Source organism: Thalassophryne amazonica, chromosome 1, assembly GCF_902500255.1.
Source record: "Thalassophryne amazonica chromosome 1, fThaAma1.1, whole genome shotgun sequence".
NCBI lineage: Eukaryota > Metazoa > Chordata > Actinopteri > Batrachoidiformes > Batrachoididae > Thalassophryne > Thalassophryne amazonica.
The window spans coordinates 155,097,953-155,112,439 of NC_047103.1; the positions used below are offsets into that span (position 1 = coordinate 155,097,953).

The following is a 14,487-nucleotide window of genomic DNA, read 5'->3' on the forward strand; positions in this document are numbered from 1 at the left end:
GGCGAGCTGAATGGAAGCTGCTCCTATTTGATGACGCACCGGGGCGAATTTTCGCAGCAAAAGCAGAGCGACACACCGGGTGAAGGAGGTGCGTCCGTTGCCACGCGACCCCCGCGAATTTGTAGCATCTGATCGCGCCCGGTGTGAACGCGGCATTAGACTAATAAATCTGCCCAAAGCAATTTTAATTCTTACTGGCCCATACGGACCAGTGAAATATGAACTTCACTGGCCCGTGGTGGCCCGGAACATGTAAAAAAGGCCGCCGGGCCATCGGACCAGTGCTATTGTCGAGCCCAGCACAGTCATTAAATTAGGCAGGTCCCAATTCAGGATTCCCCGTAGAATGTTTGGCACCTCCTGGCTGTTTTGATTATAACAGACAAAATTTGCTGGTCCACCTGAATTATATTCGAGTTTTACTGTAATTGCAAACACTCTATTACAAAATCTCAGTCTGAGCTGTTGTCTTCCAGTTGTGTATCACAACTTAGATGGCATTAATCTGGTGTGTGCATTAGTTTATGAATTAGTATGAGATGATAATCACTGCGCCCTCTTCTTTTGCAGGAGAGAATATGCAGCAAGACGGACCGGCGGGGACCGGAGACAAAATCAAGAAGCGTGTAAAAACACCATATTCTCTGAAGAAGTGGCGGCCCACCACATGGGTCATCTCCACAGATACCAGTGGCCCCGAGGTTAACAACAATGGCTCCGCCCATAATCAAGGTCATAGTCAGAACCGCCCCAAGTCCACTTCAGCCATCTATCTTCGGGGCGGAAACTTGTCCGGCGGCTCCAGCGACACACACGTGTGAATCTGGACAATTTGACAGGGCCGAACAAAATCCAGAGAGCGTCTTTATTATTTAATTTTTTTTTCAGCTCTCCACTCTGATTATGAACCAACTTCAGCAAGAGGAAGCTAGTGAGTGTCGCAAACGAACAGCGGAGTGTGACCCCTGTACAGTAATCTGGTCCTTCTCACTCCCGTGTGTCTTTCTGATGATGGCATTGCTTTAAACGGAATCCAGCTATGCAGCTTTCTCATCTGCTTCTGTTCCCATGTTTTATTATTAATCTCCCTTTACTGGTTTACACGTCATCCTCGTGAGCGTAGCTATGTTTGGAACGGATTTCTTTTTCTATGTGCACTTTGAAGCGATTAAAATCAGTGTTTCAGAAGTCCTGTCTGTTGTGACCGTGACACAAACGTGGTCTCTAAACTTCAAACTGCATTTTTTTTTTTAACAATCTGCATTGGTTTTTTTTGTTGTTTTCTTTGTACTTAGCTGTATCAAGCAAGTCGTCTCTGCAAAAGAAACGATGGTCTTAAAAGACAGAACAAACTTTTATTTGTATGCAATATGTGTTTTGTCCTTTTTTGAGTATGTATCCTTTTTTTGTATCATAATTTTTAATTGTGCAATAGGATGTAGCTTTTAGATGCTTTCTATGTTTTTATTGCTTCCATCAGTTTGGTTGTTTTAAAATTGTTGTTTTTGTATGTTGATCCTTGTTGCACTTATTAATCATCACAATCATTTTTTATTATTATTATTTTTACAATCCACCGCACACCATCACCCTGCCTTTGGCTAAAGAGGAGAAAATAGATGACAATCCTCATTATCCGACTTCTCCAGAATCCGTCTGTGGGGGGGCACAAACACAAACAGCTGATCCCAGCTGACTGGAACTTCCACACTTGCACAATTAAACCAGGATCACTACAATCACCAGATGGTAGCGTCTGCTACGGTGGCCACCTCGCTCTCTGCACCACTCACCTGAGCTCACTGTGGACAGACTTTTTCTCTGCACGTGACGGAAATGAAGCCCAGATTTTGCTCTGCAAAACCAGACATTCGTCAAAAAAAATAAATAAATAAATGAATGAATGAATGAATAACCAAACTCTTCTGAAGCACGCTGGACATGATTTCTGCTTCTTGTCTCATCTCTTAATGTGTGAGCGAATGGATCTGTGTGCATGTTTGTTTGTTACCCAGAATTCACTGGGGCCCCGCGCTATACAGGCGTGCTGAAATGTCATCATACTCATTCTGTGTTTTCAGCACTGCTTCAGAGCTTATGAAAAGATCCCACTTATGTTTTTTGTAATCTGTAATTTGTATTGAGAAAAAAGATGTGTGTATTGCATCAATAACTGCGTAATTTTTATTCTGGAGTTCTGTTTTGTGTTCAGTGGACATGGCCTTTGAATACATTGCTATGCGTCTGCTCGATACTGTTTCTGTAAACATTTTCAAAGACGATATGGAATTTAAATGAAAAAAAATAAATGTGTAAAACTGCTGTTGGTTATTTGTTTACATCTTAAATTTTGGAATATTTGTTTTTAACAAATGTTTTATTTTTCAGCAGTTTTACACTGAACAGGTTTAACTTGTGTCAATTTTAAGTGCATCAACTTTAAGGAGACACACTGTGTCAAATCAGGTTTTAATATCATTGATAACTAGAGCACCACGCTTGTAGAGTGCAATTTTTACTTTGGAAAAAAAATTCAAGGTCAGAGTCCTGCTAGAAAATAAATTAGATGTGATCAAATAGACAAACAGGCATAAAATTGGAACCTCCATCCAATTTTGGTGGTGTAGGTAAATCCATAAATGAAAAATGAGTGATTGAGGCACTTTTGATCGAAATATGCAAAATGTACACCAAAAGGGCTTTTCAATATTAAACTCAAACATCAACAAAATCCACAATCCGAATAAGATCCAGATCAAACTTTGTCAGGCGACAGTGAGTGCCAGTCTGCACCTCACTTTTAAATATGAGTGTGATTGGGGCATGTTTGATTCAGATATAATGTAAAATATACATTAAAAGGGGTTTTCAATGTTAAACTGGCTACGTAATCTGTAATCTGGATCAAATTTTGTCAGTTAATGAAGGATACCATCCTTCATAACACTCTCACAGATGAAAGAACTTTGATCTTTTTTTGACAGGTTGATTTTTTGAAAATCTGTTCAATGTTAAAGATGTTTTTTTTTTCCAGTTTTCCAAGATTTTTCCTGACTTTGAACTTGAAAATTTAATCAGTTCTTGCCTATCAGGATATGAGTCCTCAAAATAAATTCATAATGATATATGAAAAATTGTGGGTTACAAGCTGTTGACAGACCAAAAAAAAAAAGTGAAAACATTAGCTTCTGCCCAACATTGTTGGAGGAGATACAGTGAGGAAAATAAGTATTTGAACACCCTGCGATTTTGCAAGTTCTCCCACTTAGAAATCATGGGTCTGAAATTTTCATCTTTGGTGCATGTCCACTGTGTGAGAGATACTCTAAAAAAAAAATCTGGAAATCACAATGTATGATTTTTTAATAATTTATTTGTATGTTACTGCTGCAAATAAGTATTTGAACACCTGTGAAATTCAATGTTAATATTTGGTACAGTAGCCTTTGTTTGCAATTACAGAGGTCAAACGTTTCCTGTAGTTTTTCACCAGGTTTGCACACACTGCAGCAGGGATTTTGGTCCACTCCTCCATACAGATCTTATCCAAATCTTTCAGGTTTGGAGTTTCAGCTCCTTCCAAAGATTTTTTATTGAGTTCAGATCTGGAGACTGGCCAGGCCACTCCAGGACCTTGAAATGCTTCTTACAGAGCCCCTCCTTAGTTGCCCTGGCTGTGTGTTTGGGGTCATTGTCATGCTGGAAGACCCAACCATGATCCATCTTCAATGCTCTTACTGACGGAAGGAGGTTGTTAGCCAAAATCTCGCAATACATGACCCCATCCATCCTCCCTTCAATACGGTGCAGTCATCCTGTCCCCTTTGCAGAAGAGCGCCCCCAGAGTATCATGTTTCCACCCCCATGCTTCACGGTTGGGATGGTTTTCTTGGGGTCATTCTCATCCTCTAAACATGGTAAGTGGAGTTGGTTCCAAAAAGCTCTATTCTGGTCTCATCTGACCACATGACCTTCTCCCATGCCTCCTCTGGATCATCCAGATGGTCACTGGTGAACTTCCAACAGGCCTGGACATGTGCTGGCTTGAGCAGGGGGACCTTGCTGCCCTGCAGGATTTTAAACCATGACAGCATCATGTGTTACTAATGTAATCTTTGTGACTGTGGTCCCAGTTCTCTTCAGGTCATTGACCAGGTCCTCCTGTGTAGTTCTAAGCTTTCTCAGAATCATCCTTACCCCACAAAGTGAGATCTTGCATGGAATCCCAGACCAAGGGAGATTGACAGACATCTTGTGTTTCTTCCATTTTCTAATAAATAATCATAACAGTTGTCGTCTTCTACCAAGCTGCTTGCCTGTTGTCCTGTAGTCCATCCCAGCCTTATGCAGGTCTACAGTTTTGTCCCTGGTGTCCTTAGACAACTCTTTGGTCTTGCCTATGGTGGACAGGTTGGAGTGTGATTGATTGAGTGTGTGAACAGGTGTCTTTTATACAGGTAACAAGTTCAAACAGGTGCAGTTAATACAGGTAAAGAGTGCAGAATAAGAGGGCTTCTTAAAAAAATTAACAGGTCTGTGAGAGCCAGAATTCTTGCTGGTTGGTAGGTCTTCAAATGCTTATTTGCAGCAGTAACATACAAATAAATTATTAAAAACATCATACATTGTGACTTCCGGATTTTTTTTTTTTTTTTTAAGATTATTTTTTAGATTATGGACATGCACCTAAGATAAAAATTTCAGACCTCTCCATGATTTCTAAGTGGGAGAACTTGCAAAATCACAGGGTGTTCAAATACTTATTTTCCTCACTGTAAATATGGTTGAGAATTTGTTAAATATCCTGAAAGTCTGACAATTCTGTGCCTGCATGGAGAAATGGCCCTGTATACACAAAACACAATTTAAGTCTAAATCTGGGTTCCTTTGCTCACACAAAAACTGAACAGGTTGCACCTTAGCGATATGAAAATAATTATTTCATTAAGGACACATTACTTCACTTAGAAAATGTTTATTACCTGCGTTGCCAAAAGCAGGTCTGTGAACTGTTTGACTCCATGTGTACATCTGTGTACGCAATATCTTGACAATGAAGTTGTGTATCGAGGTGAAATTTTTTTTACACTAGTCATCTCACAGTGATTTCAGACAAGTTCAACATTACGAGCATTTCAGTTCTAATTGTACCCAGCTGAGGGCCATGTTTATGAAACCTTGTATACATGATAAATGCTACAAGGTGAATCATGATGGAAGTTGCTCAACAAGGTTACCACACTAAAGGGGCTTATTTACTAAAGGTATGCATTTATGAAAACGTCCACAATACAGCAGCTCCTACAAAAAATGTGCATGATCATGTACTAACTGCGCACAGAGGATTACGTCTTTCAAAAGTGGAAGATGGCACGTATTTCCCATTTTTGACGAATATGTAATTTGGCATGTGTTCACCTGAGTGCGCACAATTGTGGGTGTTGATCATGCAAACAGGTGATGTTTACACATGTGATTTATGGAGGTTAAACAATTTCAGGGCTGAGATTGTGTCTGTAATTTATCACCTTTAAAACCTTGGTGCTAACTTACCCAGTGTTGTGATCAGTGCAGACATGTTTCAATCTGACACTCATTCCCTGTGAGCTGTTTGGATATGCATTTTTTTTATTTTCACGCTATAATCTTTAACACTCACAGGGGCTGACAGTCAGCACTGTCAACTGCTAGGTAAAGCAGTTGCAATCATAATATGCTTTTTAAGAGAAGGCGATGATGTACATAAATAATGTATTATGACTCAAAGGACTTTCCATACAATTATTCTTCATAAATCACATGCACAACGATTACCAACCCAATGTGCAAAAGTTTGGAATGCCCATGAAATTTAGCACTCATTATATAGGATTAAATCAGGCCCGAAGACCTCAAAGCTTTTGGGCACATTTTGATTGTACTTGTGGTCAGCAGGGGGCTGAGTCTCTGAAACCTAGCATGATGAAATTACGCTGCATAACCGTAAGGGATCATGATCACCTAGCTACTGTAGATTATACCTCACTAAGAGTGCACTAGTTTGTGGTTTGGCTCAGCAATGCAGGTTGGGGTCAGTGTTGCCCTTCTATACTATTTTTTTATGCATGTTGCGACATATACGGTATTTGCTAAAAAGTGCATATTGTACACTATTTAACATTTGTTTGGCCCATAAATGTTTGGACACAAGCTGGAGGTTTGTGAGGCTGTCTATGGTAGCTCACTAGATCAGAACACAAACCCTGCTCCTGGAAGTCACCTGCCCTGCATGTTTTTCCAACTCTTTCTGCTCCACCCACCACTAATTAACTAAGTCAGGTGTGTTGAGCCAATCAAGAGCTAGGAAAAACCAGATTTGTCTTATCAATTGGGACTGCAGCAGGCCCATATCACTGGTTACGCCTTCTTGGCTTAATTTGAACTTGCACTAAATCATTATTTGCAGCAAGTATGACTTGAATGTTTGTGAAATTATGAATTAATTCATTTCATTTTTGCATCAAGATAAGTTGGTATTAAATTGTCTATACAAGCAGGTTTGGCTTAAAGATGCCATGATTTAGGACGTCAGGCTATTTTACAGGACAAAACAATGGGATCAAGCTGAATCTTTCACTATTTTATAGCCTGTAACTTTGCTTTACATCAGCGCTTTCTAGAATCAAAGGACTACAGCACGTGTGATGGAAACAGGACTCATTCTGCATTGTGATCAGATTTATGGTTTGCCTTGCACCTTGTACGTACCTGTAATTACCAAGAGGGGGCGACATTTTTTCCCCTTCGCTTGTTTACCCAGAGCTCAGTCGTCTGCTCCACGCGCCCTAGCAACTGCAGCTTCAGCGCGAGTCTCGGAAACCTACGTCAGCGCGCAGCCTCAAGCTAGCCACAGTTAACCCAGACCAGACAGGAAGCCGTAAGCCTCCCGTCGGAATTAAAGGCACTGGTTACTGTTAATGGCGATTTTATAGCAGTTGCAATATAAATAGATTTGAAAATCTCCACAGTTCTATGTGGATTTTTTTCTACAAAATAAATAAAACAAGACAGCCAAATGAATCCCTGATGTCTAAATTTGAGATTAGTTATAATTACTTTATTATGACCAAAGAATTTATCACATCTAGAGAAATAGACTTTAGTTACCATTTGTACTTGCACTCAAAGTTTGGGTATGTGGCAGCTATTTGATACATTTTACAGTGAGCTTGCTTAGAGCAGAAGTATTCACCTGTACCGCGAGGAAAACCCTCACGGTAGCCGGGCTAGTAAGCCTTCCGGCTCTTAGCGCCCGTCCGCCTTCTGCGGAGCTTTATCCAATTGCTTCTTGAAGCCATTAACTGAAGCTGCTGTGACTACGTGAGCGGGGAGTGAATTCCATTGGTTAATAACTCGCTGGCTCAGGAAGTCAGGAATCATCTTTGTTACTGCTCTTTGTACTCTCTCTAACAGGTTGATATCTTTTCTATACCAAGGGGACCAAGCTTGTATGGCATATTCAAGATGTGGCCTAACAAGTTGTTTATACAATTTGCCCATTATGTATGTCGTCTTGTTGGATATGTTACGTCTGAGCATTCCTAGGATCTGGTTGGCTTTCTTCACACTTGCAATACATTGTTGAGTTGGTTTTAGGTCACTAGTTATGATTATCCCCAGGTCTTTCTCTGCAGTAGTAGAATTTAGATTTACCCCTTCCATTGAATATTGGTAGTGGTTGTTTTTATTTCCCATATGCATTATCTTACATTTTTCAGTGTTGAAGACCATTTGCCAGTCTTCAGACCACTTTATTAACGTGTCAAGATCATTTTGAAGTTGCTGCCTATGATGTGGGCTAGGGACTTCCAAGTAAATTTTAGTGTCATCAGCCAATTTGATTATGTGAGATGATATATTCTCGTCGATATCATTGATATATATATAATGAAGAGTGTAAGTACTAAGTACTCCGAGTTTATGGAGCGGTATGTCATAGGCCTAAGGTCAAGGTCAAACCTGGATGCCTTGATATTTTCACCTTTAAGGCTTGAACATAATCGATCACTTTATTTTGAAAAGACAACAGGTACTGCTATGGCTTCTCGCGTCTAGCTTGACATTGGTCCTCGGTCGTTGTGCATTAGCCCAGCATCACCGCCTTCTTCTTTCTGTCCCTCCCGTATTTTCCGTCTTTGCGTTTTATATTTTCAGTCTTATTTTCGACTCTGTTACAAATACTACCAGTCGTTCAACGAGTCTTCCTGCTTTGGTATGTGTATATTTTTGCTAATGTCTGTTCTACGCCCACAAAGCGCCTTGTAGCAGCTTCTGGCGTCGCGCGCCGCATCAGCCGAGAGAGGAAAAAACATCCATCCACCACGACGGCTCTCAGCCACGCCCAGTCGACGCCTCCTGCATCCGTTCTCGTATTTTTCCGATGTTTCGGCGATTAAACCGAAGGCTGTCTCTCGTTCTTTTAGCCCGTTTTCCGTCTCTTTAGCCACAGATAGGCACTGGGCTACCGAGGAGCTCGTGCCGCTTCTCTCACGGCGCGCTGACGTCACATTTGTGCAGGTGAGCGTTGTTTTTTTTTTTCCTTCCCAAATAAAGCACAATATCGTCAGCATAGTGATGCACTTCTCTCATGACGAAACCTGGTTTAGTTTTGTGTAGCAGCAGTGGTATGTTGTTGATGATGTTTACAGAGGAGTTGCCGCAGAGCAAACAAATTCTGTAGGTCTTAATTATCATACCTGTAAAGAATGTGACACACAGTGAGCAATATGTCAGGAATTCAAGCATGCAGTTAGCGATGATTCAAAGTTGTGTCACTCAAGCAACGTCCCTGCTTTACTCTTTACTCTCAAGCATGCTGTCAACATTTTTAACAGTTACAAGCACAACATCGAATTGAAATTTTTCAGGTTTTGGACAGTTGATTCAACAAACCAGTGTATTTGAAGATGTCACCTTGACATCTGGGAAGTTGCAGAATTTTGTTGTTGATTGCAGCTAGAGTACTAACAGGGACTAGAAGGAGAGAGCATATCTCACCCATATTGGCTTCTCTTCATTGGCTTCCTGTTAATTCTAGAATAGAATTTAAAATTATTCTTCTTACTTATAAGGTTTTGAATAATCAGGTCCCATCTTATCTTAGGGACCTCATAGTACCATATCACCCCAATAGAGCACTTCGCTCTCAGACTGCAGGCTTACTTGTAGTTCCTAGGATTTGTAAGAGTAGAAAGGGAGGCAGAGCCTTCAGCTTTCAGGCTCCTCTCCTGTGGAACCAGCTCCCAATTCGGATCAGGGAGACAGACACCCTCTCTACTTTTAAGATTAGGCTTAAAACTTTCCTTTTTGCTAAAGCTTATAGTTAGGGCTGGATCAGGTGACCCTGAACCATCCCTTAGTTATGCTGCTATAGACTTAGACTGCTGGGGGTTCCCATGATGCACTGAGTGTTTCTTTCTCTTTTTGCTCTGTATGCACCACTCTGCATTTAATCATTAGTGATTGATCTCTGCTCCCCTCCACAGCATGTCTTTTTCCTGGTTCTCTCCCTCAGCCCCAACCAGTCCCAGCAGAGGACTGCCCCTCCCTGAGCCTGGTTCTGCTGGAGGTTTCTTCCTGTTAAAAGGGAGTTTTTCCTTCCCACTGTCGCCAAGTGCTTGCTCACAGGGGGTCGTTTTGACCGTTGGGGTTTTTACGTAATTATTGTATGGCCTTGCCTTACAATATAAAGCGCCTTGGGGCAACTGTTTGTTGTGATTTGGCGCTATATAAATAAAATTGATTTGATTTGATTTTGCTGGTTTTTACAAACTAAACATGCAGTGGGAAATAATGGAAGATTAAACACTGGTAGCTATAATTGTTAGTTGTAGTCCGAGAATGGTATATACTGTAAAATGTTTGTTTTTAATTTTGTTTTTGTATTTGTCATGTTTAAAAAAAGAGAGCATTGTGTAGTACATGAACACATGCACTACTACATCAATGATAAAACTTTGTTGGAATGTGACCCCTTAGATGACATCACTGTATGTATATATATATATACACACACACACACCCTATATATATATATATATATATATATATATATATATATATATATATATATATATATATATATATATACGAGGGCTGTCCATAAAGTATAGGTCCTTTTAATTTTTTTCAAAAACTATATGGATTTCATTCATATGTTTTTACGTCAGACATGCATGAACCCTCGTGCGCATGCGTGAGTTTTTCCATGCCTGTCGGTGACGTCATTCGCCTGTGAGCACTTCTTGTGGGAGGAGTCGTCCAGCCCCTCGTCGGAATTCCTTTGTCTGAGAAGTTGCTGAGAGACTGGCGCTTTGTTTGATCAAAATTTTTTCTAAACCTGTGAGACACATCGAAGTGGACACGGTTCGAAAAATTAAGCTGGTTTTCAGTGAAAATTTTAACGGCTGATGAGAGATTTTGAGGTGACACTGTCGCTTTAAGGACTTCCCACGGTGCGAGACGTCGCGCTGCGCTCTCAGGCAGCGTCATCAGCCTGTTTCAAGCTGAAAACCTCCACATTTCAGGCTCTATTGATCCAGGACGTCGTGAGAGAACAGAGAAGTTTCAGAAGAAGTCGGTTTCAGCATTTTATCCGGATATTCCACTGTTAAAGGAGATTTTTTTAATGAAAGACGTGCGGACGGGTCCGCGCATCGGGATGCAGCCGTCGCGGTGCGGCGGCACAGGAAAAACACCTCCGTGTTGATAACCATTTGTAAAATCCAGGCGGCTTTTGATGGCTTTCAGTGGAGTGAGTATATGAGAAATTGTTTAACAGCTGGACATGTTCCAACTTGTCCTTAAAGCTTCCAACAGAGGTGTTTTTCCTGTGGCGGAGCGTCGCGGCGGCTGCGTCCCGACGCGCGGACCCGTCTGCACGTCTTTCATTAAAAAAATCTCCTTTAACAGTGGAATATCCGGATAAAATGCTGAAACCGACTTCTTCTGAAACTTCTCTGTTCTCTCACGACGTCCTGGATCAATAGAGCCTGAAATGTGGAGGTTTTAAGCTTGAACAGGCTGATGACGCCGCCTGAGAGCGCTGAGCGACGTCTCGCACTGTGGGAAGTCCTTAAAGCGACAGTGTAACCTCAAAATCTCTCATCAGCCGTTAAAATTTTCACTGAAAACCAGCTTAATTTTTCGAACCGTGTCCACTTCGATGTGTCTCACAGGTTTAGAAAAAATTTTGATCAAACAAAGCGCCAGTCTCTCAGCAACTTCTCAGACAAAGGAATTCCGACGAGGGGCTGGACGACTCCTCCCACAAGGAGTGCTCACAGGCGAATGACGTCACCGACAGGCGTGGAAAAACTCACGCATGCGCACGAGGGTTCAAGCATGTCTGACGTAAAAACATATGAATGAAATCCATATAGTTTGTGAAAAAAATAAAAAGGACCTATACTTTATGGACAGACCTCGTATATATATATATATATATATATATATTGTATGTGTGTGTGTGTCTGTGTGTGTGTATGGACCAGGTTACATTTGTGTTGGTGAACCTATGAATAAGGCTGCATGAAAAACCCATTAGTTTATCATCCTTGACATCAGAAAAAAGTGATGTGGGAGGGTGGATTTTTTTTTTTTTTTTAACAGGTACATACAACATAATTTCAAACCTGAAAAACGACAAGATGCAGCACCTGCATACCAAGTGAGGAACTGAAAACATCAGCTATTTTTAAAATAAATCTTGTTTCCATATTGAAGACAGTCAATGTACTGCACGCTAGTAGCATGATAGTAGTAGTGTGAATGAGATGGAGTAACTGACTGTGGTTGTCAGAGACAACAAGCCGCACGTTCCGGGCTCAGTTCAGTAAACTTTGGCCATCTTCAGCCAAAGCATACTCGCCACCTAGCGGATGTGCCAGTTCTTGTACCAGCTGTACCGCCGTCAATGAAATTTTCCAAAAAAAAAAAAAAAAAAAAACTGATGCGGGCCAATTTCACCATGCATGCAGGGATGATAAACAAATGTTTTTTGTTATGTGGCCCAATGACCATACAATATGTTCATAGTGTTTGAGATAATAACAAAAATTATAAAAACACCAAATTTAGAAAATGTTTCAGAATTTGGTTGTACATATTTATACGTATGCATCTGGAGACAGATCAGTATTTATTTATTTTTTTAGGCTGTCCTTCCTTTTGTAACAAACAATGTTTTCACCTAAAAAGATGAATAAAAATTAGTTCATAACCCTGCTGTTGTAGAGCAGGGAACTCATTGACATGAGCTGGGCTACAAATATATAGATTGGGATTCAGTTCCTGCACATTCTACCTGTCTTTGTTCTTGGACAAGACCATTCATCTGCATTGTCCCAGTCCACCCAGCTGAACATAGGTACAAACCATGGCTGGAGAAGTAACCTCCGTCAGACTGGCATGCTTTCTGGTGGGAGTTGTAGACCCTCATACATTTCATGCTACAGAATACAGGGATAAGCACCGGCATCAATGGGTCTCAGGGCCTATTGACTTCTTCCTGTTAAGTATCAAAGAAATGCACCAGAGCAGCATTAATTACTGTGTATCTCTCCACCAAGGGTCAACAATCCACCAGATCTGGATTGCAATCAGGATTCAGACCAAATTAAATTTAAAGTCATTCATATTGACATATGGCGAATGTTTACCTTCACTTAGTGATGAAGGAGGGCATAATTTATGTTATTGCTGCTATTTGTTTGTGTTTCTACCACCATAGCTCAAAAAAAGAGTGGACAGATTTTAACCTTTTTTTTTTTTTTTTTTTTAGCAAGAAGATCCTTTAGTAAGGGAAATCTATAGCTAATTCAAAATCTTTTATTACTCTTCTTTTAACATTGTGAGATAGTTTTTTGACAGTCGTAATTCTGAGTTTAGTCTCAGTGCTCCTTTTGATGTCGTAAAGTCCTAACGACCCTCCTCTGTTGGATAGTGAGTGTAATTTTTAGCTCACCAATGTTGTTTGTGCAATCAGAGAGCACCTTCTCGTTTAGCAAGATGCTGCCATGCAAGGCGCCCAACTGGATCCTGGGAGCAAGTTGGGGATTAAGGACCTTGCTCATGGATCTGCAGGATTGTCTGTCTTAAAATATTATATTAAAATTTGTTTTAAATAACAGAATAAGAATCAATATTGCAAATCATATTGCATTGATGCATTATAACAGGCTGAGTTGAAATATTACTATCCTAGTACTCCGTCACTCTTGCTGCCCTGTGTGATGAACAAACTGTTGCAGACATAAAGCAGCAGTCACAACAGAAAAGGCCCAGTGTTGCTCACAGACTGCTGATGCCTAAACCTGTGTTTACTCTCACTCACACACACACACGGCAGCACGGCTGTGTGATAATGAAGAGCAGTCGCCCGTTACCTAGCAACAGTGATGTGTTCTGCCCAAGGCCCCTGCCAAATTTAGCTCTCGGACCAGCAGTACGTATTGTTGGGTGCTGATGCTGCGTGTCTGTTTTGGTTTTCAAAATGGTTTTCTGTTCTGTTGCTTTAAAGAAAAAAATCAGTAATAAATAGTGAAAAATTTTCTTTGTCAGACAGACATGGACCCATTGTGTGAACACTGTTTGATTCCTGCTTCTTCTTGCAGACAGATTTGTGATTATGAACTGGTTCTTAGAAAAGGTACAGACAGCATGCCATGTTTATTCAGTCTCATATTATCAATAAAAATACTCAGAAGAGGGCTTCTCTCGTCTCTCTGTCTCTGGCACTCCTTTGCAGTTCTGTCTGGTGTCATGCACTGGTTCGGTTCTTGTACAGACTCAGCTCTGTTCAGTGTGTCTCTTGGCATGTGTGAAAGTGTCTCTCCTCACTATGAAGAGACACACAAACATTAATTTCTCCAATTAACAACACACGTGGTCACTCCATGCCAGTGATGTTTCACATCGGTTTAGTTTGATGCTGGGTTCTGATGAACAGATGACCATTAATGTTGCCTTATAGCCCTCAATATTACACCAAATCAGAAAATGTTGGAACAGTGTGGAAAATGCAAATACAAAAAAAATCCCGACAGTGATAGTTAAATTTACTTTGACTTTTACAGCCCCAATTCCAATGAAGTTGGGACGTTGTGTAAAATGTAAATAAAAACAGAGTACAATGATTTGCCCTATATTCAATTGAATACACCACAAAGACAAGATATTTAATGTTCAAACATAAACTTTATTGTTTTTGTGCAAATATTTGTTCATTTTGAAATGGATGCCTGCAACACGTTTCAAAAAAGCTGGGACAGTGGTATGTTTACCGCTGTGTTACATCACCTTTCCTTCTAACAACACTCAATAAGTGTTTGGGAACTGAGGACACTAATTGTTGAAGCTTTGTAGGTGGAATTCTTTCCCATTCTTGTTTGATGTACGACTTCAGTTGTTCAACAGTCCGGCGTCTCTTGTCATATTTTGCGCTTCATA

General features: G+C 40.6%; 2 protein-coding genes across 2 annotated transcripts in view; both read left to right on the plus strand.

Annotated features, from left to right (window-relative positions):
• LOC117516012 (bone morphogenetic protein receptor type-2-like) overlaps positions 1–2,323 on the plus strand; it is an 89,832-nt gene extending 87,509 nt beyond the window's left edge. The window contains exon 13 of the mRNA XM_034176868.1: positions 571–2,323. Coding sequence (XP_034032759.1) covers positions 571–821 — 251 coding nt within the window. The 3' untranslated portion in view covers positions 822–2,323. The remainder of the gene's footprint in view (positions 1–570) is intronic.
• Positions 2,324–5,210: 2,887 nt separating this feature from the next.
• The window catches only part of fam117ba (family with sequence similarity 117 member Ba), a 32,968-nt gene continuing 23,691 nt past the window's right edge, over positions 5,211–14,487 (plus strand). Inside the window, exons 1-2 of the mRNA XM_034178137.1 lie at positions 5,211–5,264; positions 8,483–8,556. Of these exons, the coding sequence (XP_034034028.1) occupies positions 5,211–5,264; positions 8,483–8,556 (128 nt within the window). The remainder of the gene's footprint in view (positions 5,265–8,482; positions 8,557–14,487) is intronic.